Consider the following 18,623-nt stretch of genomic DNA (forward strand, 5'->3'; position numbering starts at 1 on the left):
TGTGACCCTTTTTGGTTTTAGGATTTTGAAAGGAAAAAACTAGATCTGAGGAACTTTGATATTTATTACCTGTGTGACTATGGGCAAGTTATTCTACTTCTCTGATTTTCTGGTTCCTAACTGGTAGAAAGGAGCTGAATAATGCTATTATTTAGCCACCTTGGTAGGAAAATGAATAGAATGTTGGACTTGTAATTAGGAAAACTTGAATTCAAACCCTGCCTCAGAAATTATCCATAACCTTGGACAAATTTGATTTTCAGTTTCCTTATCTTTAAATGGAAAGAAGTAATAATATCTGCTTCATCGGATTGTTGTAAAGGTAATATATGAGTTATCATATGTAAAACATTTTATAAACTTTAAATCCATAGATGTGAAAAAATAAAAATAAAAATATGATATATAATTTTATTTATAATAATGTATACTTATATACAAGTTTATATTTATATACAACTTTATAGCAATGGAAACAGTGGTCAAACAAGCAGGTATTTGATGTCCAAATCAACTTTGATTAAGAAAAATGATAATTCTTACTTTTAGGGGGCATTTTTTTCCTTTAGCATGAAATTAGAAATACTTTATTGTACACTTCTGCATTACAGTGGAACTGTTATGGAACTGTTAATGTATGTAATAATTTCATAATGTAATGTAAATAATTTCATAAAAGTATTTCAAAAGATAAATAATCCAGAAAGGCTTAAAATGGTTTTCCTTTGTTGAAGGAAGCTGGACCACAGAGCTCCCAGAAACTGCAGTTAATCACTCATACTATCAAAGCTTATCTTCCCCTTTGAATGACTATTTTTAGTCATTTAGAATTTAATACATAACAAGAAATTTATTCAAGTCTTACCACCAGCAAACAGGAAAAAAATTATCATACAATGATATTACTGTGCTCTACCTTTTAAAAATAATAAAATTACCAATATAATAATGATAAAAAGGAGCACAGATCATGAAAGCAAATATATTAAAATTCTGCATTTAGAAAAGATGAATAGAGCAAGTTCTTGTTAACCTCTTAGTTTTTTTTTTTTAATGATTAGTGTTTACTTACACAGAGAAAGGAAGAAAAATAGACAATTTTATTCAGTAAAATAAATAATAGTAGTTTTGGCTTATGATGTTCCCTTGCTCAAAAAGAGATTGTCTATGACCTAAGCAAAAATTTGAACATTATCAAAACACTCAGAAAAAATACCATTTAAAATATCAACTAATAACTATATACTAATAACCAAAAGACTTCCTCTATTCCATAAAAAGAATATTTAGTAACATCTTGTTCTTCCCTCCTCAAGTAAGTTTCATTTGTTATGGGGTCTGTAAACAAACATCTTTAAAAGGAAAAAATGGCGACCCTTCCTCCCTTTCTCTTCTCACCCTCACAAATACAATTTAAGTAAATGCTAATGTTTTTCATTAATTTTCTATGTACCACCACCTTCCCAATAAAGAAATGAATCTTAAATAAACTTAGGGAAAGACAGCTCCCAAACTATTTTCATATCATGTTGGTATGGAAGCATGAATCTGAATCACTGAGCACTGCAACAAGATCTAGAACTCTGGTTTTAGAGCACCACCCAATGGCTAGAGGTCATGATGGCAACTATGGAATCTGCCCACAAACCACTAGAAGGGACAAGTGATTAAAAACAAAACAAAACAAAAATTAATACGAAGAATGGCATATTCTGCTTTGTTTCATGGGTTTCTAAAATTTCTAAAGCAATATAGCTCTTGGTATCTTTTTTAAATTTCAGGATGGAAAGTTATTGAGAACACTAGACATATGTTTAGACAAGCGTTCTTTTGAATCAATTTGCCCAAATTTTGTCTCCAACATTAATAAGAGTCATAGATTATAGTCAAAACAAGGAATATGAAAAAAGATGATTCATTGTTTCTCTTCTAATCCTGAGGCTCTTTAAAGGATTTTGTTAGATCATCTGAGAAAACTTGATGGGGCCATAGAGTTTTTTCTACACAGGGCTTTAAATAAAACCCATGATGTTTTCTTTACCTTGACTCTAGTTCATCACAGAAGTAAAGATAAGGAGAATAGAATATGAATTATGTTCAAAAGTCTTCTAACAACCACGTTGCTTTCCATTTTAAAAGAAGCTACAGTGTTTAAGATGAATTAATGAAAAAGCATGGATTTCTTTTTTTTTAAACTAATATATTGCCAATAGGAGCTTATCTTCTTCAATGGAAATCATTTTTTTCCCAAAAGTTAAAAGTGAGTTAATTGAATTTTAGTTTTGTTAGGACATAGGATCATTAAAGTTTCTTTACAAATTTATTTTGTTTTTATTATACTTACCTCATAGAAGAAAGTATATTTTTAGTGAGATTAGTTCCTTCAAGTATAACTTTTTTTGAAGCTGTAAAACTACACATAAAGGACTTGATATAAGTTTATTACCCAGGCAACCCTTGATAAAAGGGATGCTTCACAGCATTTCCCTTCACTGCGACCATTCCAGAAAAATACATAACCAGCTCTAACTTCAGTTAGCTGGCTTTCATTGGCCATTCTAGTTTCACTCAGAATTGTTATTTGGATCACTTCTTTTCAATATTCCTAGTGCAGAATCCTTTCATAAATATGACATTCATCTTTCAAATTAAAATTTCAGAAAACAATTGGGGGCAGGTAATACAAGCTTCAAGTTTCATCATCTTATCATTCAAGTCCAAGGTTCTGTTTGCCTTTGTCCACTCACTGTTGGGAGTTAGATCATTGCCGGCCAATTGCAGTTAAGAACATGAAGAGGAAAGCGACATTTCCACAAAAATAGATGACTAATACCACCTTTTTAAATGCATGTCCCTGAAAGAAAAATGGATATATTTCAGCAAAGAAGATATCACTTCTGAGATGATCTTATAAGAAGACTAAAGAAACTTACCTCTGCCTCAGCTGTTGTAAACGACTGAAGAATCTGAATTCTATCATCTTCCAATATTTCAACTGTCAAAAACAATAAGATTTTATCAAGAGATTTAACAGCATTGCCTCCACTACTTTTCCTCACCCTTCCACCTCTGAGATCTTGAGCTTCTGATTAGTGAGCATTCATCTTATCTTACCTCTTAACTTCCATTACCCTGCTGGCCCAAAATCTTCTCAGCAACTGTCCAGGCTGCCTATCTTCTGACAAGACTTTTCTGGCTTCTATCACTCCCTTCACCACTATACCTAGATTAGTTTTGATTGCAAAACTTAAAACTAGTTTCACAACATTCCCCTTCACTGCGATCATTCCAGAAAAACACATATCCACCTCTAACTTTAGTTAGCTGGCTTTTATTGGCCATTCTTATTTCACTCAGGGTAGTTATTTGGATGCTGCAACTGCTGAGTTTACTGTCAACAAGAGCTGTTCATCTTTCATGTTCCGAGAACCCTCGAAAGTCAAAAATAGAGGCCTGTGATCCAAGGCGCAGACTAAGCTAAATTCATTTTCTTGGTTCTCTCTCTCTCTTCAAACTGTCCTCCAAACAAATGGCAAATTTGATTTCCAAAGCATAAATCTGACTATAAGAAAATTATTAGAAACACTGTTCTCCATTTATATGCCAATAAATAAAATGGATGAATGTTAACAAAACTATAATATACTCAAACTAACCAAATAAGAAATAGAGAATTTAAATAACTCAAGTTCAGAAAATTGAACAAATCATAAGTTATTAGCTCTAAATAGGAACACTATATAAATAAAGGACTAGATGGAAATTCTCTCAAAGTTCATCTCAAGTATCATCACCTACATAAAGCCTATCAATCAATTATGGTGGTAGTAATAGTAACAACAACAATAATAATAATAGGTAGCATTTATATACTGCTTTTAAAATATCTCATTTTAACCTCATCACAACCCTGAAAGATGTCATTATTATCCCTATTTCATATACAAGGAAACTGAGGAGAAAATTGTGACTTGCCAGCAGTCACACAGCTAGTAAGTTTCTGAGGCTGGAATTGAATTCAGGTATTTCCACCAACAGACTTAATGTATGTAAATACCTTCTTATCAATCAACAAGCTTGTAGTAAATAACTATTATGTGCGGGGCACAGTGTATACTAGGTTATAGAGATAAAAAGACAAAAATAAAGTAGATCCTGCTCTTGAGAATTTTATATTCTACTGATTTTTTTCTAGCAGCTAGAGTTTTTCCCTTCTCCTACTCCAAAATTATTTATATTTGCTTATCTCTCTACATATTGTTTCTCTCCCTACAGTAGAAATATAAACTCTTTAATGGCAAAAAATAGACACTTAATGTCTGATGAATGAACGAATTCAAAGAACTTCTTCATCATAAAGTTGGCAACAAAGATTATTCTTAGGCATAACAACTAAAGAAATTATCTACTAAGGCCAAAGGGATTATGCTATATAGTGATACAAAGGGCAATAAACACTATAAACCTGTAAATAATTGAAGAAGTATTTTAGACAGGCTTTGTATCAGCCAAAATCATAGTCAAGACAAAATGTCACAATCCATCCTCCAAGTGGAAATCTCTAGACTAGGCCATACTCTAACCCAGAATGGCACCCCATCTCCATCAATCTCTTCTCTCCTTGAAGTAGCTATGCATTTCCTGGTCCTACCCTGTACCAAATAAACTTTGAGATCACTTTTGGTAGCTATGATGACTAGTTCAATTTATATCAAATACATAGATTATTTATGGGCCCTCAAACAAGTCCCTTTAACTTTACATTCCCAGAATTAGAGCTACTCCTTTAGGATGTTGAATTATCTCATATAATTCATTAAAATGAAACTATATTACTTAGGAAGGTTAGGTTAGACCCATAGAATAAAATCATCATAGACATAGAGAAATGACTTTGGATGTCATGTAGTCTAATCTCTTATAGATAAGGAAGCTGAAGTTCAGAGTGATAAATAACTTGCCCAAGACCCTCTCTCATGTTAGCTTGCATTTGACAGACTAACTAGCTGTCACCAAATGGAGAACAAGGGAATAGGATATAATACAGTTTTATTTCAACAGAAATAAGGAGACAAAGTTTCCTGTAGTCCTTCCAGTAGGTAAGGAAGACATAGCTGATGGATCAGAATGGCCAATTCTGGCTAGAACAGGCATTAAAAGTATTGCATGTCTAGAGAGGGGAAATGATGAAAAGAAATCTACAGTGAAAAAGAAATGACATAAAAGACAAAAATATTTCACAAAAGTGCAGAGATCAGGATTTAGCATAAGAAGGAGAGAGGATGATGGTGATGATAATGATGATAATGATTTTAAAAAGCAGGGATGCCCACCAATCAACACTGCTGGGCAGAAAGTGGAGCAGGCAGCTTGAAGTTTCCTGGGAAATTATTGAGGATGGTTTTCCATTTCAACATGACACAGCACCTCAAAGAGGAAAGATCCTGATAGAATAGTTGAATTTTGGGATTTTGAAGGGACTACTACAATCCATGCCAGATGATTAAAAAGCACTTCAAATTCTTCCAAACCTTTTTTCTATCAAATGGATTGTATCAATTCTCCCATTCTAATTTCAAAAATTCTTAACACTTCTCCTTTTTGCACTCAGAACTAAGTCACAGTAAAAGCATACATAATATAAGGATATTATAATATAAAATATGATATAAAAATAAGGAGTATACTGTGTTCTTTATTCTTAAGAACTTGTTCAGATTTCTTCACTAGATAAATCAATACATCAGGGAGCTATTTACTGAAAGAATCTACTTCCACCAATAACCCATCTACAATATAGAGACTTTTAGAGTTATCTAAGACTCAAAGAGACCAAGTGATTCTCCCTTAGTCACATAATATCAGAGGCAGGATTTGAATCCAGATCTTCCTGATGTCAAATTTAGTACTCTTTCCACTGCATAATACTGCCTTCTCATTACATTTTATTCACCAACTTTTAGATAATTTAATCATATTCTCAAATCTAATTAGCAAAAATTCTAACATAAATTTTATCAATCGTTAAAAAGATATGACTTTCCTTAAAGAGTTGAGAAAATGGGGAACTATTTAACTAATACTAATACAGTCAGGAGAAGGGATGTCCATGAATTTCTGTCCCAATGTTTCCTACCCAAAAAAAGTTTCCATAAACTATGGAGAATGAACAGATTTCCAAGTGGCTTAACTAGAGTTTTACCTTTGCGTGTGAGCAGATAGGCATGTATCTCAAGAAGAATCTCAGTGCCAACATGCCAAGCTACAAATCCAATCATTGCATAAGTTTTCACTGGAGAGGGAAGGTTGAGTCCTGGCAAGTCCATTCCCAGAAATATTGCTGCAACTAAATAGAAAACAAAAAATTATTTGACAATTAAAATATTACTTAAGGAAAAGAGGGAGAGAGAGAAAAAAGGAGAGAAGGAAGGAGGAAAGGAGGAAAAGAGGGAATGAGAAGGAGAGAGGGAGGAAAGGAAGAAGAGAGGGAAGGAGGGAGGAAGGAAAGAAGTTTTTTAAGTTCCTTTTTGGATTTCAGTGTTACTTTCTCCTTAAGAGTAAATTATTTCCATTACTAATGTGTACAAAAATTACTTAAACCAGCTTGAAATTTAGTATAGAATCAAGGAGCAATTAACAATGACAAGAAGCATCATAATTACTTACCTGCTAGTATCCTAGTAGCAGTACCAGTCCCCCAATGAGTCCAGTTAAATATTTGGCGTCTAATAAAAGAAAGAAATGGCTCACAGTCTTAAAAATTGTGTGACTAAATTAAATTCAAGAAAAAACTACAAACTTTCCATCTATCTAAGAATTAATATCTAAAATATTTACTATCTAAACCTATTAAATATCTAAAAGCTCTAGATTTTTAAGAAGTTATGAGGTTGGGGGCAGCTAGGTGGCTCAGTGGATAGAGCACCAGCCTTGAATTCAGGAGGACCTGAGTTCAAATCTGGTCTCAGACACTTAACACTTCCTAGCTGTGTGACCCTGGGCAAGTCACTTAACCCCAGCCTCAGGGGGAAAAAAAAGAAGTTATGAGGTAGATTAAATTTATTGCTGAATTTTATAAACTTCAAGATCATCTCTCATTTAAAAAAATGATTGCAAAAGGTATCAAAGATTTTTTAAAACATTATTTTGCATCCAAAATGGATGCAACCTCAATGCCTAATGTTACAGAAATATTTAAATAAATTTCATGCTACTTAACATAATGGAATATTATGATATATCATAGGATCATAAATTTAGAAATAAAAGGGATTTTAAATACCATCAAGTTCAAACAAATCATTTTACAGAGAAGGAAAATGAATCTCATAGAAGGGTCATACAGCTACTAAGTGTCTGAAGAATATAGTCTCTCCCATTCACTTGTTAGCTTCTTGGAAGCAATAACTATTTTTTGCCTCTTTTTCTATCCCTAGCACTTAGGGTATCACATAATAGGTACTTTTTAAAATGTTCATTGATTGGGATTGAGTCAGAATCTGAATATTGATCTTTTTGACTCTCACTTCTCACTCTATTCACTGGCACCTAGATGCTTTGAATATGTAGAAGTTTGGTATGATCTTGTTGAAATAATAATACAAAGTGAGAAAAAAAAGGAAAAGCAGAAAAATAAAATACTCATAAATTATGCCATGTGCAAGAGGTAAAATAGAAGAGAAATGAGGTATAAATGAATAATTGTGATAATATTTTCTGTATTGGAATCAACTGAATTTCATGTAGTTACAATGCAAGTTTCCTGAATTGTATTTTTATTAATTTTGTTATTATATTGTATATATTGTAAAATGTGTTAAATTAACAATTCCATGTTGTTTTTGAGAATTATATTTAAAAATACCTTGCTAGTTAGTAACCTTTACATTGAGAAAAAAAAATGGATTCCATCATACCTTGGATCATGTGATGGGGGCCTGAAAACTGCCAGAAGCGGCTGAAGGACTGCTAATGTCATCACTACACAGCCAAGGTACGGATGATAGCCTGCTTCCTAAATAAAGAGCCAGCATGAGTACAGTACCACTATGGCCCCCCACAATTAAAGTCCAATAGGAAAAAAAAATTCAAGAGTCACTCTAAGAGTATTTGCATGCATTTTAATATAAAAATACCCTCTCCTAATATATTAATTTGCCTTCTGTAAATTTCACCCAAAAATTCCTATATAATAAATTCCCAAAGAGCACACTGACATCAGACTATTTTTCTTTCTCACTTTCTCACTGGTATTTGCCTCTAAAACCCTCTTCTTAGAATTAATCTCTGATGGCACTTTTCTAGGACAAGTGAGCTTCTCCCAGCAGCTGCAATGCTATATAGTTACATGTATGTTTGATTTGTGGTCTGTCTGCTCAAAACCTCAGACAGATAGACTATAACAGGTAGTCACATGATTTCACTTGAAACCTTAAGCTAAAGCTTAATAGGATGTCTCTGAACCAAAAATGAATGAATGAATAGCATTTTTAAGCACTTACTATATTCCAGACCCATTGAGATAAAGAAATAACACTTGAGAGGTTGTTATATTATGCAATTTGAACTCACTAATTCATGGGAAGTCAACTTGTTGAACTGAGAGATAGCAGGTTATAATGAAAAGAGCTAGAAGAATTGAGTTCAAGTCTTATTTCTCCTAATTAATGATCATGTGACATGGAGCTTGAACCCAGGTCCTTTGACTCCACAATAAGCATTCTTTTGACTCCACTACTAATCAATCAGATTAAAGTATACAAAACTGAAAATCGGAATTTTTGTGCCTGGTACAAAGACCATAAACCACCTTTGGGGAAAGATGAATGAAGAACAAGTTAATGAGAGGTAAATAGAAACCACTGAGGAGAAGAGGTGAGAAAGGGAGACAGCGTCCCCAGAACAGAACTGCAAAGCCACTGCTTAGGAGAATACTGCATGAGAGGAGAGAATAAGTTCATTCATACACAGCTTCCTGTTTTTACTAATATAATAATGGGGATCAGGCAAATGCACAAACCCCATCAACTTGCTCTGCTGATGAGGAACCTGCTTCCAGTAGAGTTGCCATCACCTGGAATGGGAGTGAATTGGAGAGACTAGATAGACCTTCTTTAACTTGTTCTGATCTACTAACCATGTGTTAAGAGGATTCTTTTTTGATTGATTACATAGCTGGAAATAGAGATGTCTTCAAAAGCTCTCTTTAACCCAGGCTCTTTACTTGGTGTTCTCAGGTATCTAGATAATTTTTTCCTTCACAAGAACTGGTGAGAAATGTTGCTTTAAAGGGAGAGGTTTGCCTTGTAAAAGGCTCTGTATTAGGTGGAGTGGAAAAAAATATGCTGAAGCCAACTACTACAAAAATAGTCTATTGTTAAATTTTCAACATGAGCTTGATTTCTTGATATATTGATTTTCCTAGACTTAAATGTCATTAAACTTAAAATTGTGTATGCATACATTTTTTCAGAGAGCCTATTAAATATTTAGCAACACATTCATGGATTGGAGTCTCTACAATGTAGTGAGTTTCAAAAGGTCAGAAGTATGCTTCAGAGGCCAGGTTTGCAACCAGTAAATATATCATCAGTTATCCAAGGAGTAAGGAGGGACCTTCAAGAATGATGCTTTGACCCAGACCCCCAAAAGTTCAAAGAAAGTTATAATCAAGGTTCAGCAGAATGTGAATTTGGGGGACTAAAGTGTCATAACTGATCTAAAAGTGTGTCCCTGAAGTCTTAGGGGAAATGTTTGTGGTTGTCATATCTTCAAAATTAATGTCCCTTTGCAAAAGCTAATTGAGCTGATATAATTAAATCAAATGAAAAAACTTAACCCAGGTAGCTAACAAGTTTAGGGAAAGGGAGGAAGGGAAAGGGAAAAGAGAGACATTGGGTGCTCAAGACAATTTCTTGAGAGAACACAACCCAAGATTTGGTATCAGAGACAAGTAGCTGGGATCAGGCAAGAACAAACTAAAATACTAATTATTCTGCTTACACTTGTTACCTACTTATGTCTGCAATGCTGAACAACTGAAAACAATGTAAAGATCCTCTAAATTTAATGCCCAAATTGCTCTTCCTTTAAAATAGCTGATTGTATACCTGACACATACTAAACAGAGATTTTCCAGATAGACATTTTTGTACAATAAAACACTTCACATGAATTTATAACTGAACACCATAACTGCATCTTGCTTAGCATAACAGACTTATAAACTTTTCTTTGTCCTTGTCCTGAAAGCCACTGCAATCACAAAATTCTTCTGCATAACGAATAATCACACTAAAAACAAGTGCCTGGGAGAGGAGGTGACTGTCAAGTAAAGTGACCCAGTCCTTGACTTTTATTGTTTAGAAGAGGAATATAATGGGAAAATATATGGCCTTATGTAAGTCCTGTTACTAATAGGACATCCTTTTAGTTAAGCTGAAGCACAAACTCTTGGATCCTGACTAGGGAGGAAATAGTTTGTCTTCCTGATCCACAAGGTCTTTGAAAAAGCACCATTTCTCAGAACTCTGTCAACCTAGATGACATCCACCTACTTCCCTCACTGATTCCACGTTCTAATCCACATTGATGAGGTTTGTTGTCCAGTTTTCAAATCTTCTGACTTCACCTACATAAACTTTTTTGATACTTTGATGGAGCTGTGATCTTGGTGATGTGGGCACTGATCTAGGCCATTTTCTCATCATGATGCCTACATGTTGGCTACCATCTTTATTAATGAAAGTATGGAATTAGACAAGTACAAAAGATTTACAAAGGAAAATGCTATACATATCTAGATAAAGAACTGAGGGAAACAGATCAAAGCATATTTTTCTCTTATTTTATTTTTTCTCATGGTTTTTCCCTTTGATCTATTTCTTCTTTCACAACTGTGACTAATATGCTATATTTTTACATGATAACACATGTATAACTTATATCAAACTGCCTACTATAAGAAGAGAGGAGGGAGAAAAAATGTAAATTCAAAATCTTGTAAAAATGAATGCTAAAAATTCTCTTGACATGAAATTGGAGAAAAAACACTATTAAAAAAAATAAAAGTATTGATTCTTAAATTATTCAAGTAAAAATATTCATCCTCATCATATAGCAACTCACATTGACATAGCTCTTTAAAGTTTCAAGATTCTTTTTTTCTTACACAAACCCAAAGTCTTGGGTAATGCCTTATTTAATATCATCATTTTGCAAAAAAGGAACCTGAGAATTAGAAAAGTAAATAATTTGCCATGTTTTCCAGATAACAAATGTCAGAATTTTTGTGTCCCACATTATAGGGAGATTTATTTCTGTTGTGTAAATACTTTCTTCCCTACCCCACTTTTTCAGCTTCTTTTTTATGAATTTTCTTCCCTTAGAAGAAATTGTAAGCTCCTTGTGGACTGGTGCTATCTTTCTATTTGTATTCCTAGAACAAAACACAGTCCCTGGCACATAAATAAGTATTTTAAAATACATATTGACTTGACTTACCTTACTCCAGCCTTTTCTATATATGAATGGAAGTACAAAACCAACAGTGGTAAGGCCAGAAGTGCAGAGCATGAGAAACCGATGTATCTGTGAGTATGAAAATGATAAAATTAGAAAAAACCTTCCAGGTAATGGATAATGTTGCTCTATAAAGAACATCCTGGGATGGGACATGCATGGGGGGTAGGAGTTCATCTGATAGAAAAATGTTCCTAGTTTAAATAATATAAAGGTTGCAGTGAGAGTATTTAATGTAAAAAATGACTTTTAAGTGAGTCCTTAAAGGAAGGTTAAGATTTGAAAAAATAGACAGGAGGAATGAGGACATTCTAGACAAAAGGAGATAGCCTGAATTGAGGAAGGAATAAGGTATGTGACATAAGAAGAATGGCCTGGATGGAAAATAAAGGGTATATGAGTGAGGAGTAAGAATTTATGTTAGATAGGAAAAATGGGCTTATAAGGCTACAAAAAGATCCACTGAAAGTTGGCTAATGGGCAAAAATAATCATAAAGAACCAAAATTTGTAGCTAATGTGATCTTGAGCTTAAGAGAAACAGATAGCTCCCAGATAAAGGGATGAGACAGTATCTCTATACTCCACCCTGGTAAAGCATATCTGTAGTTTTGTGCTCTGTTCTGGGCATCTTATTTTAAGAAAGAACTGATAACCTAAGAGTGTTCAGAGGATGGCAGCCAGAATCCTGAAGGATCATGAGTTCATGAAATATGAGGATATATGAATGTACTGGGGAAGTTAGAGTAAGGAAGATAAGACGAAGAGGAGAAATGAAAGCTGTCTCTAAGCACTTGAGTAATGGTCACACATAAGAGGGCTAAAGGTTTGTACTATTTGACCCCATAAGTTAAAGCTAAGAGTAATGAGATCTGCAGTAGACTGACTGAGGAGCTAGTATTCCTTCCTGCCCTCAAGTGGAGGTCCTCAAGCAAAGACTGAATGGCCACTTATCCTTTCCACGATAATAAGGATTCATTTCCAATTATGGTTTGAACCAGGTGGTTTCTAAAGTCCCTTCCAACCCTGATATTCTATGTTTCTATAAGCTTTAAGAAACCCAATAAACATTCATTAAGGACCCACTGCGTTCAGAGCATTGTATTATGCACTGATAGACAAAGTTCAGATAAGTTAAATCCTTCTTTTCATGTAGTATCATGAAAATAGCACAGTGCCTTGCATAAAGTATGTAGTAAATGCTTCCTGACCAACACAACATAAATGGGCATGAACTAGATCTATAATTTCACTGTATAAGACACTCCCAATAAGAAATTTTCCTCTACCAATTCAGGCTGACACTTTATCTGCAATTTATAATCTTAGAGAGCTGTCTAGAGCAGGATTTCTTCAAATTTTTCTACTTGCAACACCTTTTCACCAAGAAAATTTTATACAATCCCATCAAAATATAAACCAAGGTGTTTCTGGCAGTTTTCATGCATGCACAGTATAAAACATATGTTTTGTATGTTCCGAATCAAGGCTGCAGTGAAGTTATGTGATGCAACACTGGTGAGCATTGCCAGAAACACCTCAGATTCATTATACATTTAATTTTTAATTAATTTTTGGCTGTTGCATTCAGAAACCTTTCACTGTTGCCAAATTGTTTGCAATCCCCATATTTAGTAACACAATTCCATGTAGATTCAAGATCCACAGTTGAAGATGCTTTTATCTAGAGTACCTAGCAGTTAAAAGAATTTCCTGGGGTGAAACATTTTGTATCTGGCAGTGGAGAGACTTGATCCCAGATAACATGTTACAATAAAACAGAGCTTTTTAAACTAAACTTTTTCCACTCCCCACCTCTCTTTCCCCATGAAAATTTTATATAACCCTGAGTATATATGTATATAAAACAGATATACAAATCAAACATCTACTGATAATAAATCATAATTACATAATCCCTACATTCAGTTACACAACCCCATAGAGGAAAGAATAGAATAGAGACTGAAAGACTCATTAGTATGCTATTGTAATACTGCAGACCTAGATCACTGGATTTGGAGTCAGAGAGCTCAAATCTGACCTCAAATATTTACTAGTTGTGTAACCCTGGGCAAGTCATTTAACCCTGTCTGCCTTAGTTTCTTCATTTGTAAAATGAACTGGAGAGGGAAACAGCAAACCATTTCAGTATGGTTCCAGTATCTAAGAAAACCCCAAATGGGGTCATGGAAAACTGGACATGAATTAAAAGTTACTAAACAACAAGTAGCATTTTAAGGCAGGGGAAATAAATAGGGTGGCAATAGTGGGAACAAAGAGGAGTCAATTATTAAGCACCTACTAAGTGCTAGGCACTTCCCTAAGCTGATAACAAACATTATTTCATTTGACAAATGTTATGGAAGTGAAGGAGGAAGAACCTGGTGACTCTTTAAATATGAAACATAAGGGAAAGAGAAGGGTCAAAGATGATATCAAGATTTCAAACATGGGAGAGAGAGTAAATGAAGGGAAACAAATGGTGAAGTTGGGTAGAAGAATAAATTCAGATAAGAAAGTTTTGCTACACATTTTTTAATCTTTGTAGCCTCAATATCTAGCACAGCCTTTTCCACACAGCAAACTTTTAGTAAATGTTTAGCAAATGTTGCAGATAGGCAGAGATAAGGACTGAAAATGGGCCATTGGATTGGGTGAGTAGGGATTCTTTCCAATCCAATTTCACTAACATTTGAGCATTCACTATATGCCCAGCATACTGTTAGATCTCAAGGCATAGGTAATATTAGAAATCACAAATATTAGAAACAATAATAGTCTGAATCAGAAATTTCATCAATGATAAGGAAGCCAACAGCCATGAAGTTCACAACTAAACAAGATTACTTGAAGACCTTCAATTCTTGGCCATCCAAGGTAGTCTATTCAACTTCCAGATAGTTGTTGGAAGCCATTCCTTATATTAACCCTAAATCTTCCTCTTGTCTACCTCAATCCTCTGTCACTGAGTTACTAGTCCTGGCCTCTGAGCCCAAGCAGAATAAGTGTATATCTCTCTTCCAGGTGACATGGCTTCTAATACTTAAAAATAACTATTGTATCCCTGTAGAGGGCACGAACTCTGAAAAGGTGTATTTAAATCTAGGACAGCAGGGTTATATATATAGTTTTTTACATATATATATATATATATAAAATATATAGCTATGTACCTACTCAATGTGAGATAGTGGTTCTCTAAGCACATAATATAATGTAATGATGTAATCAATTTAGTTGGCATATAGGATAATGTAGTGATGTAATAGAATGCTGAGTATGAGGTAGTGACGTAATCCTAGTGGAGTCTTTAAAGGGACTCTCAGACACAGAACACTCTCTTAGCAGCAGCTCTCAGCCACAGACACAAAAGAAGACACCAGATTCTAGTCTCCATCTTTGACCATCCATGTGGCAGCTCTCCTGCCTCCTTCACTCCTCCACTAAGACCAAGGACTTGGGATAATCCGGAGGTCCTCCAGAGAGCTAGTGTGGACTTTACATATCCTTAATTAGTCTCCTTTTCTCCAGACTAAAGATTTCTTATTTTTTCATCTAATTTCACTCAACATAAGCTCAAAAAGGGAGCTCCTAAGGGGAAAAAATCCCTAACACTAAAATAAATGCACAGATTATTGTGCCACAATTCCCTTTTATTGTCTTGACTCCGTTTCCCTAAATTGTCCTGACTCAGTTGCCCTGAATTGTTCTGCCAGCCCCTTCCTGATCATTAGGACTGATATAACTTAGGGCTAGTTACTCTAAGGTTATGAATTGTAAATGTGTAAACTCAAGATAAGGGGGAGTTCAGACTTCTTGGCTCCTAACTCCTCCTTAGTCATCAAGAATTTATGGTCCTACCCCCAACCTGTCAGAATTGGATGGATGGTCCCTGCCTGGAGATTCCCACTCACCAGAGTTTGGACTCCATCCCCCGCCTTTGTTTAGGTACCCAAGCTTTGAGCTAGGTACATATATATGTATATGTCATTGAGAACTTACATTTGCTGCTGGATGTTCTGAGATATCAGCCCTAGAGGCAATATGGAGTTCTTCTTCTGCCTACCTGAAACCAAGCTGCCTCACCAAAGAGGAAGGCTTTGGGCCACACAGGTTTGAAGAATCGGGCCACCAGTACACCAATGCTCCCAGTTGTCATCCAAGCCACAAACATGAGTGCACCTGTCAAAGAAAAGACATATGCCATAGGGATACTTTCACTAAATTGGCTTTTCATTTCTAACCCAAACAAGAAAAAACTCTCAAGTTATATAAGTTTGAATATCTTTTTTTAATAAAAAATAAAAGAAACCACTAATTCTCCTACCCAAATTACCTTTACTTCCAATGATTATTTTGAAGTTGGACCACAACTTACAAGAATAACAAAGAAAGGAAGCACTATTTCTGAGCCCAAACACTCTTTAAACTGGAGCCATGAACAAAGAAAAAGTCATAGAGTTATTTTTAAGCTTATGTTGGTAATTTTGTAAATGAACTTTGAAAATAAAAACTAATAAATTTAAATTCAGCAAATAATGTTGTAAACTTATAAAGAACAAGTTTATCCTCAAAAAATGGGATGCTCAGGTGTGGAACATATATCACAGCAGATTTTTTTCAATACATTGATACATTTTGCTAAATTTTTAACTCAATCATTTTCTTTTTTAAAAAACTTTATTGTAAGGAATTCTAAGAGGGTAGAAGAAAAACAAAATTGAGGTAATACAAAAGCAAAACATATCAATTAAAACATTTTTAAAATCTGACAAACATTTATTGTCTACTATGTATAACTCTGGTTGGTGATGGAAAAGTTATGAAGTTCAAATAACTTCATATCTAATTTTTATATCAACATTGCCACCTCCACAGAGTTTATAGTCCAAAAGGAATATGTGGCACATGTATAAATATTTCAATGCAGAATAAAAACAGTAAGTGCATAAGAAAAGTATAAAAGTATTATTTAAGATCTAAGGATAAGAAAAAGTCACCATATTGGTGGAATAGACCATAGAATTCTTCCTAGAGGAAGTATTTGAACCTAGAGAAGGTATCTGAAGTAGGTTTTTAAAAATTAGCAAAAATTTACAGGGAAAGAATAGAACAAAGGTAGAATTCCAGGTTTAGGAAACAGTGTAAGCAAAGGCAATGAAGTAAGAAAGTTCAGGGCATGAAAGAAAGACGAGTAAATAATCCAATTTGGCTGGAATGAAGATGACATGAACAGGAATAATATGAAATAAAACTGAAAGAATTCAGTAGCATCAGTTGGATAAATGATAGTTTGGAAGAAAGGAAAAAACAGAAAGGCACTAAAGTATATTTGGTGGCAAGAAATTTGGAGGTGGCAAGCAAATAGTCAGTAATAAGAGTTATAATGGATGAAATTCAAATGATAGAGTGGAAAGAGGGAGAATCAATCAACAACCATTTGTTAAATGTCTACCAAGTGCTAGCATTGTGCTCAAATGCTGAAGAGGGGACAGATGGCATTGTTTGAAAAGACAGGATCAATAGAACTTGTTATCTGATTAAATATGAAAGTGAAAAGGAAAAGAGTACAAAGTATCATCAAAATCTTTATGATGGGTGATTAATCAGTGTAACTGCTAGAAACAGCTAAGATCAACCCAAGAATAGCCAGCTAAAGCCATGAAAGCAAATCAGATTGCCAAGGAAGAGAGATTAGATTGTGGGGGAGAAAAAAGAGACTCTTAAGAATCAATTCACATTCTCAAGAAGAGAAGTCAAAAAAGGAAAAAGAAAAAATATAGTAGTCAAGGTCAAAAGAAAACCATGAAAATGTGACTTTTTTCCAGTAACCATAGATACAAATGGCATCAAGAAACAGAGATGGTCAAGAATTAAAGAGCACAAAAAGGTTAACAACAGTGAAAATTGAAAAAGAAAAAAAAAGTCATTAGAACTGGTAATTATGACATGAGTGGTTTGACCCCTGGAAGGACCATTTCAATAAAATGGCAGGAATAAAAGTAAGATTGCAAGGGTTGAAGTAAAGGCAGATTAAGGAGCAAAGAATTGAAGGTAATGACTCCCCCCCACCCCCCAAAAATTTACATACTATTATAAAAAGTCTGGCAGTTAAGAGAGAGAGAGAGGAAGGTCACTGGATGGGAAGAAAGAGGGTTTTCATATGTTTATTTGTTTAAAAACATGGGATACTTGAGCAGTTTTGCAGATAGATAGGAAGGAAGCAATGAATCTTTATGAATGTGTGTGGGGAAAAGAAGAGAGAGAGAGAGGGGGGGGGGGGAGGGAGGGAGGGAGAGAGGAGGTTTGCTGGAGAAATTTGGAGGAAATAGAATCAAAATCATAAGCAGAAGAAGTAACCTCAAAAAAGGCATAAATTTCCATTTTTTCCTCAGATGGAATGAAAAGAGTAGCAAATGATTAAGGAAAATGAAAAATTTTGAGAAGAGATTGAAAGAGTAGGAGATATATGTCTTCAATTTTCTCAGTGAACTTGAAGGTTAAATCATCTCCTGCCAGAAGGCAGCCTGGAAGTTGTTGGGGATACAGGGAGAACAATAAAAAGCATGAAACCACCTTTTTGAGGAATGAGATAGAAAGATGAGTATGGAAGAAAAGTTAGAAAATAAGGACTTCTGTCTTCAAATCTGGGCTAGGTAGTAGACTTGTGATTTCACTAATATGGAAAATTCCCAGTTATGATGATTTTTACCAACTCAGGTTGACACTTTCACTGCGACTTATTATCTTAGAGAATTGACTATAACCCTGAGAATTTAAGTGACTTGTCCATGGTCACACAATCAAGTTCTGAAACCACATTTTTATGGCTTTGAGGTCCATTCTCTCTTTACTGTGGTGTGATACCTGAAGCAGTACTCTTGACAATATTTTGTACTTTTCTCCTCTTTTTCCTAATATACCAATATTAATCACTGGGTGAAGCATAATATATATGGGGCCCCAGGTACGCTTTTAAAGCTATTACACAACTGTCAAAAAACCACACTCCATGGAAATAACTTATGCATTCTTTAAAAGAAAAACTGGTAAAAGTGTCTAGCTATAAGGAGGGGACAAATGCTAATTTTTCAGAATCAA

At 34.4% G+C, this 18,623-nt stretch overlaps 1 protein-coding gene across 3 annotated transcripts in view; it reads right to left on the reverse strand.

Moving 5' to 3' along the window:
- Positions 1-1,040: 1,040 nt before the first annotated feature.
- Positions 1,041-18,623, reverse strand: part of FRRS1 (ferric chelate reductase 1) — a 113,632-nt gene continuing 96,049 nt past the window's right edge. For all 3 annotated transcript variants that reach the window (XM_074262773.1, XM_074262770.1, XM_074262771.1), the window contains 7 exons: positions 15,589-15,704; positions 11,503-11,589; positions 7,917-8,014; positions 6,667-6,725; positions 6,203-6,346; positions 2,934-2,995; positions 1,041-2,854 (listed from right to left, as the gene is read on the reverse strand). In XM_074262773.1, the coding sequence (XP_074118874.1) occupies positions 2,762-2,854; positions 2,934-2,995; positions 6,203-6,346; positions 6,667-6,725; positions 7,917-8,014; positions 11,503-11,589; positions 15,589-15,704 (659 nt within the window). In that variant the 3' untranslated portion in view covers positions 1,041-2,761. The remainder of the gene's footprint in view (positions 2,855-2,933; positions 2,996-6,202; positions 6,347-6,666; positions 6,726-7,916; positions 8,015-11,502; positions 11,590-15,588; positions 15,705-18,623) is intronic.

Source organism: Sminthopsis crassicaudata, chromosome 4 (assembly GCF_048593235.1).
Source record: "Sminthopsis crassicaudata isolate SCR6 chromosome 4, ASM4859323v1, whole genome shotgun sequence".
NCBI classification, from domain to species: Eukaryota; Metazoa; Chordata; class Mammalia; order Dasyuromorphia; family Dasyuridae; genus Sminthopsis; species Sminthopsis crassicaudata.